Raw genomic sequence first — 7,864 nt, forward strand, 5'->3', positions numbered from 1 at the left:
TGTAGGGCAAGTTCGTTCTTCTCGGCTTTTACGGCGCAGGGCTGCGCGGTGGATGGATTCCACATTGTCTCGGGGGGCCGGTGCCAGGTGGAAGGCGTGTTTCCAGCCTGCAATGGTGGAAAAAGGGAGAATACGTCTTCCTTGTCCATAAGATTTATTTCTGTGCAGATACTTTTTTCACATACAGCTTCATCCAAGCCCAACACGAATTGCAAGAGGCGATTTGCACACTTAAGTCGTTCGGACTAATCTCCTAACAGCACATTAACTCAATAAGATCCCATTATACTAATAGCTGAGTATAATTCCTTTGCATTTTACACATACACTTTTTGAGATTTTGCTTTTTCTAAAAACTAAAATTACAGGACGATGAAGTTAGCTTACTATGGTAAGCTTCAGAAAGACCTCTTTATTTTGTATTTCATTTAAAGGCCTGGACAGTTGTCCCGGATTTTACACATCATGCCCACTCTGCCTCATTGTCAGCGGTAGCAGTGAATAATAGATATGTGGTCACTGGGAGCAGAGATGAGACAATCCAAATCTATGACATGAAAAAGAAGACAGAACATGGGGCACTGCTACAGCACAATGGTAAGGGAGCTTTTCTTTGCAAAAGGCATTAACCATAGAAACTTATAGCTGAAAAACTGTCACTTGTCAGAAGAAGAAAATTGAAAATTTTTTTTTAGTCTTTAATAGTGCTTGTGTTGCACGCATGATGGTCTGATGATATAAGTAAGGTAAGCTTCTTGAGCATAAAAATCCAAAAATCATCTTGGATATTAGCCCAGAAATATAGCTGCTACTTCAAATTATTTTTAGTTTTAACTGTTTAAGAAGTTATAGCCCACAAATGGCTCATGAGCCATTTTTGTTCTACCAGTACAGTTTATTTAGACTATGCCTACTCCCAACAACCTTCTTTCCTAGTGTCCTTGTCCTGTCACAGACGTATGTGAGTCAAACAAAAGAGAGAGTTTGTGTGTGTGGGAGCAGGCTGCTGCTGCCAGAAGAGTTAACCTGGTACATTTCCCACTGTACATTTCCCACTTCACATGCCTCCTGAATTACAGCAGTGTGATACATCAGTTAATGGCTGTCAAAATAAATGTGTTTGGGTTATTTGCAGCTCAGTCCTGATTGTCCTTTTTCTTCTGATAACCAAGAAGTGCCTGGAGCTAGACTGAACATGGTACCTGTGTTCAACTTATGGATGATAAATCTGGTGCATAAGCACGTGCAGTAAATTCAGCTGTGTGTCAAGAGTAGGGCTTTGATATAGGACCATTCCTTATCACTGATAAAAGCTCTGTGTCACTGGCGCCACAGTGGTTGAGCACTGCCATTTCAGGAACAGACCAGATGGAGTTCAGACATGTATGGCTATAGGGAGGCTGATAGAGCACATCAGTGATTGAATATAATAAGAAAGTTTGGGGGGTTTTGAAGAAAAATTAGAAAATAATTCATCTTTTCCCAAGGGTAGAGTAGTAGCTGGCATGTTTTGATGCTAGAAGCTTCTCTGTTAATTCATACGTTCTCTGTGTGATAACCGTTCAATATGCACAACATTGTTGATAGCTCTGGTTTGTATTTCTAGGCACAATAACTTGTTTGGAGTTCTATGGTACTGCGCATCTACTGAGTGGGGCTGAAGATGGACTAATTTGTATCTGGAACACAAAGAGATGGGAATGCCTGAAATCCATTAAGGCACATAAGTGAGTTTCTTAAATCTGCAAATTCACATATGTTTTCAGGTTTATTTTTCTTATAAATAATCTATGTGGCTAATATGTTGTGATTTTTTTTATCAGGGGGCACGTGACATCTCTTTCTATTCATCCTTCTGGGAAATTAGCTTTGTCAGTAGGAACAGATAAAACATTAAGGTGAGTCAAAACTGATGAAGGAATGCTGAGAATCATAATTCAGTAACCCTTAGTAAACTGTTACAAGCAACAGTTCCATGCCAGTAGTAGACCGTGCAACACTGATAAATATTTGGACATCAAATGATTCAAAGCTCCATGGGTTTATCTTTTTAAGTTCTAGGTACCAGCAATATTTTAGTCTTTTAAAAATAGTCCTTGCTGTTCCTAGCTTCCTGTTGCACTCTGACTCTTTATAGTCACTTGTATAAGTACAGTTGCATTTTGGACACGATTTGTTTAAACTTCTGAAAGCTGTCAGGTTTTGTTTAGCATGAGAAAAGTAATTTTTCACTCAGAGTGTGTACATGTTGCTGCATATATGTGTTTTAAATACGTAAGATTCTATTTTAACAGCACAAATTGGTATTGGGCTCCTTTTGGGAGCATTGCAACCGGTGGTTTATAACAAAATATCACAAATTCAACCTTATAGTGTGCAAGCAATAGATGAAGTCATCATGTACTCTTGCATTAAGAAGGCAGTAAAATGCATAGAGATGCTTAAAAGTTTCCTGTGGATGCCTCATGTTAGCAGATAGGACTCTTCAGTTTCACTGCGCTGTTTTTAACTAGAATTCCCATTACCAACTGTTGTCTTTCAGAACTTGGAATCTTGTAGAAGGACGATCAGCCTTTATCAAAAACCTGAAGCAAAGTGAGTTTATCAGTCTAAATCCACTAAAAAAGTGGAATTAGACAGTTTCACTTTTTTGTGTAAAGGAAAGTAGACTGAATTATTCAACAAGTCAGTTAATTGCAAGCAATTTTCATGTCTTTTTTACACATGCAGGCAAGCATATATAAGCTTATGTCCTTAGTAAAAATCATTTACCAAAAGGAAAACATAGTGACACTAAAGTAAATTTTTTTCTGTTAAATTTGATGTCAGGACATTCAAATAAACGTGTTTTGTTTTTCTTTATACACTTCTGGTTAATAGAAATAAACATTTAAGACCATAGTTTTACTTGTTTATTCTAGGTTATTTGATTTTTTTCCTAAATTTTTCTCAGTTTAGGTAGAAAACAGTGTCTAACAGCTTCTAGAGATTCTTACTTTTAGATTCTTATGCAACATAGAGTGCAAAAAACCTGTGTACATGTGTGTATGAATGTATCAATGTGTACAGATGCCCACATAATTAAATGGTCCCCTGATGGAGAGAGGTATGTGACCGTGATCACAAATAAAGTGGATGTCTACAAACTTGACACAGCTTCAATCACTGGCACTATCACAACAGAGAAGAGAATTTCTTCACTTAGATTTATTACAGTAAGTACAAAAAAGAAAGGTGCTGGGAAATCAACTGGTTTGAAACACATGAAATTGATCACACTTGCATTTCTTTTTTCCCATTTCAAGGATTCTATCCTTGCCATAGCTGGTGATGATGAAATTATAAGGTTCTACAGCTGTGACTCTCAAAAATGCCTGTGTGAATTTAAAGCTCATGAAAACAGGTATTCTATATTTGTTTACTATTTAAATATTTATGGCAATGCTGAGTACTCAGTAAAGTTCAATGACTTGTAATGTTCAGCATAATTTACTATGGATTTTGTGTTAGTATAGAAAGTGAATTTATTCATGTATTGAATTCCAAATTTGTGACAGTCTTGTTTGTTTTTAGTATGAACACAAGTACTGTGCTGTCCATGCATGTTAGAAAAACAACAGGATGTAGAATTAGAAATATTACAGTTCTACATTTATGAGTGCGTGTGTGTGTAGAAATACACGCACACACAGAGGTACAACACTTCTGTGTGTGTGGTCTGTGCATTTCTGAAACTGGGTAGCAGTGTTTTCCTGCAAGACCATCTAAAGAATGTTTAACCAGTCTTTACAGATTCTGACTCTTTAGAATGCTTAAATAAAACAAACCAGTTGCACTCAGTCCTGACAACAGGAGGGTAATCACATATTCTCTGTCATTGTCAAATACCAAATATTTGTCCAAATGGTGCTTTTAATTCATCAAAACACGAAAGCATTAGTTAAAATGTCATTGATGTGGCTAACCGTGTGTGCTTAAAAGTATTAAAGTGTTCTGAATAGAATCCTAGCAAGCCTAGCAAAGGCAAGTGTTCGTACTGTAAATGACAGCACTCAAAACAGATTACTGTTCCAGGTTCCTGCCTGTCAGTTTTGGGTTTTCTGTTCAAACTGGTTTTCAGGCTGTTGCCTATTCATCTTTAATTTCTGTCAGCTTACTGTTCTAAAGTGAACTGCCATGCTATAAAGTGACCAAGTATTACATTTTCTTCACAGAATAAAAGATATCTATAGTTTTGAAAGAGAAGGACAACATGTTATTGTTACTGCATCCAGTGACAGTTATATTAAAATGTGGAATCTGGATCTTAATAAGGTTGGTCTGTTAAACTGCTTATTACATTTATGGAATAGTATCAGATAACCAGAATTGCAGACAGTTCTGTTATAAGGATTCATTTTAAATCACTGAGGAAATTTTACTTGAAATCTGGATGTCTTGACCTTCTTCCACGTTATGTTCAGTAGAGATGTATACGTCTATGCACATATTTTTATGCACTTGTATAATTTTGTATCTTTGTAATTTTTTTAAACAAACTATAAAATCTGATGATAATATGGAGCTCTCATGTCCTCCTCATGTAAAGTCATGCTTCCCTTCAGACCTACCTGGCCAGACTCATGACTATCTAATCAATTATATATGTTCTAAGGACTGCTGTGACTTTTTGTAATGTTGATGACTGATGCTACTTTTTTAAAAACACAAACTCTGTAGTTTGGCAAGGGTGGTGTTTGTTTGTTCATGTAGGGGGAAAAGGTTGCCCTTTTGAAAAATTGAAACACATTATTGTCCTGGGTACTTCCTGTCCTTTCAAACAGTTCTGAGTATCACAGTTTAATAAGGAATCATGTCTTATCTTTAAAGTTTGCCATGTTTAATGTTTGCTCTGGGGTTGTCTTTTAAAATCAGAATTAGATTTTTCTAATCTAATGCCTAGTAATAAAGGATCTACTATACTCCTTTGTAAGTATCTTGAATAGTTCAAATAAATCTCTCTTAACATTTATACACTTTATATATCTCATCTGAATTCATTTTTAATTTCACCCCTCTGACTATTTTTATATGTCTAAGTGCTGTAGTGAAAATCCCTCTTTTCCCTTCACCTCAAACTTGTGTTCCCCTTGTACATAATTGACGTAGCGATCAAGGAACTCTTTACCTTTCTCTGTAACATTGTCTTTATTTTGGCCAAATACACAATTTTCTTCCTGTGCAGGGAAAATTTTGTAAAATTTTGTGTAACCGTGTCGGCTACTCTGTCCAGCTCTGTGAGGTAGAATATCCTAATACAAGTAGTTTCTGATGAGTTGATGCTGTTATGCTGCACATGTGTTTGTGACACTTTGTCCCCTTATATCTGTAATAGGATATTTCCTCAAGTATTCCCAGAGCTGACTGATACAACTGCAGTTAAGCGATTTGAAACACACTCTGAAGAGACTCTTTCTAATCAGCAGCCATGTCTTTGTGATGGAGAAAAGGAATCTGATGGAATAACTTAATTAAAATTATTTTAGCTGTACCAAAAATTACCTATTACTCTGGAGAATCTCCTGAAACCATTAACAGGGTTTTTTTTGGGTGGGTCTATGACTCATCTAGTTATTCCTTGTATTAAACTTACCCCAATGTGCCTGAAACCCACTGATCTTGCTTATCAAGATATGTCCTTAAAGCCATTGGGAGTTTTTTGTAAAACCACCACTGAGGAATGGTATCAGGAAGAGGACTGTAACTATGTGACGATTAATCAGTATACAGCCTCTAGTTCTAAACATTGTTAGGCACCAGAAATTAAGTGGAAAGTGGGAAGTAAGATACTTTCTCACCTCAAATACTTCAGTAAATTTAAACAGAAAGAAAATAATATTTCATTAATCTTTTTATATATTATCTTCAGATTAACGATGTGCCGTCTTTACTGTGTGAAGTCAATACCAAAGCTAGGCTGACATGTCTTGCAGTGTGGCTTGACCGAGCTTCAGAAATTAAAGAAAATTCTGATAAAGCTGCAACATCATCTCAAGGTAGCAGAACTGTGTGTGTTTTCAGTTGTTAATGTGACTGTGAAACGGAATGTACTAAGTGGGAGGTTTTTAGTATATGCACTGGAAAAAGTTTTGGTATTTTGAAGAACTGGGGATATGACACGGGCAAGTTATACAGATTTCCTTACCAGTCTGATAGTGTCTCAAGCCTGCATGTACGTTGGAAGACATAAGCCTCTTTTCACTTTTATCATATGAAAGTTTTGTTTCTCTTAACTGGAATAACATACTGAGGAGGGCACTGTGAAGCTTTTGAGACAGATAAGAAAAGAATAAACAGTTTTATACAACTGCATGTCTTGTTCTCCTACAAATAAAATCAGGTCTGAGGCCAATATAGTTGGGCAAACTTAGGAAGTCTGGCTCAGTTTTGTTGGGGGGGGGGTGTCTGTTCTTTTCCTGTATCATAATCTATTTACATACTTGATAGTTAGATATTTTCACATCACAGGCAAAACTAGCATAAATGGCACATTTCACTGTAAATCAAAAAATCTTTTCTAAAACCTTTTTAAAAATTAGATACAAATAAGTATCTGTGCCATTTTAGACTACAAAGACTGGACATAAATATCCGTGTAAATAATTTGGGTTTTTTTTCAGCAAATGAAGATGAAAAACCATCAATAGTCAGGAAAAACAAAGTTTGTCGGACTGATAAAAGTGATAAAACAGCAAAAAGAAAGAGAAAAATTACTCCAGAGAAGCAAAAATTGGAAGCTCCACTGCAAAAGAAGAAAAAGAAACGGAATAGCTCAGCATGAAGGCAGCTACATTCTCTCCTGAATAAAAAGTAAATGCTGGTGTTGCTGTAGTTTGTGAAAGGATGTAAACCTATGACAGGATATATACCTCTGAACTGACCTGTTGTTTAAAAGTAATGAATATTTTTACCTAATAAATTGACTGATCATTCTGGGAAGTAGCAAGAGAGATGGCAACTTTTCCTGAGAGAATGAGGCAAAAATAAATTCATAATATGTAATGTTTATATTTTTGTATTAACAATAGCATACACTTTTTAACTGGCTCTGAAAAACCCAGCTAAAATGATAAAAATAGCTGCATCTGTCTCAGTTACATTTTTGTCTCCCTTAAATGCATATTAAAAACATGTACACTTTTTCATTTTAGTCTTGGAAAAGTTACTCTTCATTTGAACTCAAAATATGATCTGCCTTTGTCCTGCATTACCTTTCCTACTGTAAGAAAGAACATGTTAAAATGACTTAAAATATGATGATCACATTCTATTCATGCATTCCCAGAAAATTGTATTTTCTCGTTCTTGACGTGGACTTATACATAGAGTTTATAAGCGAAATGTTTGGGTTTTTTATTGTGCCCGTACTTCATGCCTTTAATTTTTTTTAAAGTCTCTGCACCCACGGTTCACATAATTGAAATCTTTTGTTCAGAATATGATACATGTTTTTAGGTGGAAGAGATTGTATCAATAAGGTTTTACCTTCTCTTTTCCCCCTTCCCATAGTATTTTTTCAAGTCCTTGATCTGAGCTGTATAGTTAAAAAAAAAATTCTAAGATTTGAAATGTTTGTCATGCTGATGAAGTGTCACCCATTGGTTTTGCACTTAAAAAATGAATTCCTGACTTTCCTAGTCAGTGGGAACAGGATTTTATTCTAAGTCTTATTACAAGTATACAGTTGGGAGAAACAAAGTTGAGCTGGAGCGAACAAGGTCAGCTGGCTGTACTAAATGTTCGCTTTATTTCTTTTAAAGTAAGGCATATTAGTCTTGTTTTCTGCACTACCAGAGTACTCATCATTTATTCTGTTTTCAACGAG

General features: G+C 35.8%; 1 protein-coding gene across 1 annotated transcript; it reads left to right on the forward strand.

The window, feature by feature from the left end:
* Nucleotides 1–436: 436 nt before the first annotated feature.
* Nucleotides 437–7,182, forward strand: PAK1IP1 (PAK1 interacting protein 1). The gene is made up of 9 exons (XM_010283216.1): nt 437–597; nt 1,607–1,727; nt 1,824–1,898; nt 2,543–2,595; nt 3,070–3,215; nt 3,306–3,403; nt 4,215–4,314; nt 5,909–6,035; nt 6,660–7,182. Exons 1-9 carry the CDS (start codon nt 555–557, stop codon nt 6,818–6,820), a joined length of 924 nt encoding a protein of 307 aa, XP_010281518.1. The 5' UTR covers nt 437–554; the 3' UTR covers nt 6,821–7,182.
* The last annotated feature ends 682 nt before the right edge of the window (nt 7,183–7,864 follow it).

The sequence above is a fragment of the Phaethon lepturus genome, unplaced genomic scaffold (assembly GCF_000687285.1).
Source record: "Phaethon lepturus isolate BGI_N335 unplaced genomic scaffold, ASM68728v1 scaffold8123, whole genome shotgun sequence".
Lineage (NCBI taxonomy): Eukaryota > Metazoa > Chordata > Aves > Phaethontiformes > Phaethontidae > Phaethon > Phaethon lepturus.

Coding starts and splice junctions, on each gene's coding strand:
- PAK1IP1 (XM_010283216.1), top strand. CDS start 555: ATGAAAAAGAAGACAGAACATGGGGCACTGCTACAGCACAATG. Junction 1,899..2,542: donor GGAACAGATAAAACATTAAG/GTGAGTCAAAAC, acceptor GTTGTCTTTCAG/AACTTGGAATCTTGTAGAAG. Junction 4,315..5,908: donor GGAATCTGGATCTTAATAAG/GTTGGTCTGTTA, acceptor TATTATCTTCAG/ATTAACGATGTGCCGTCTTT.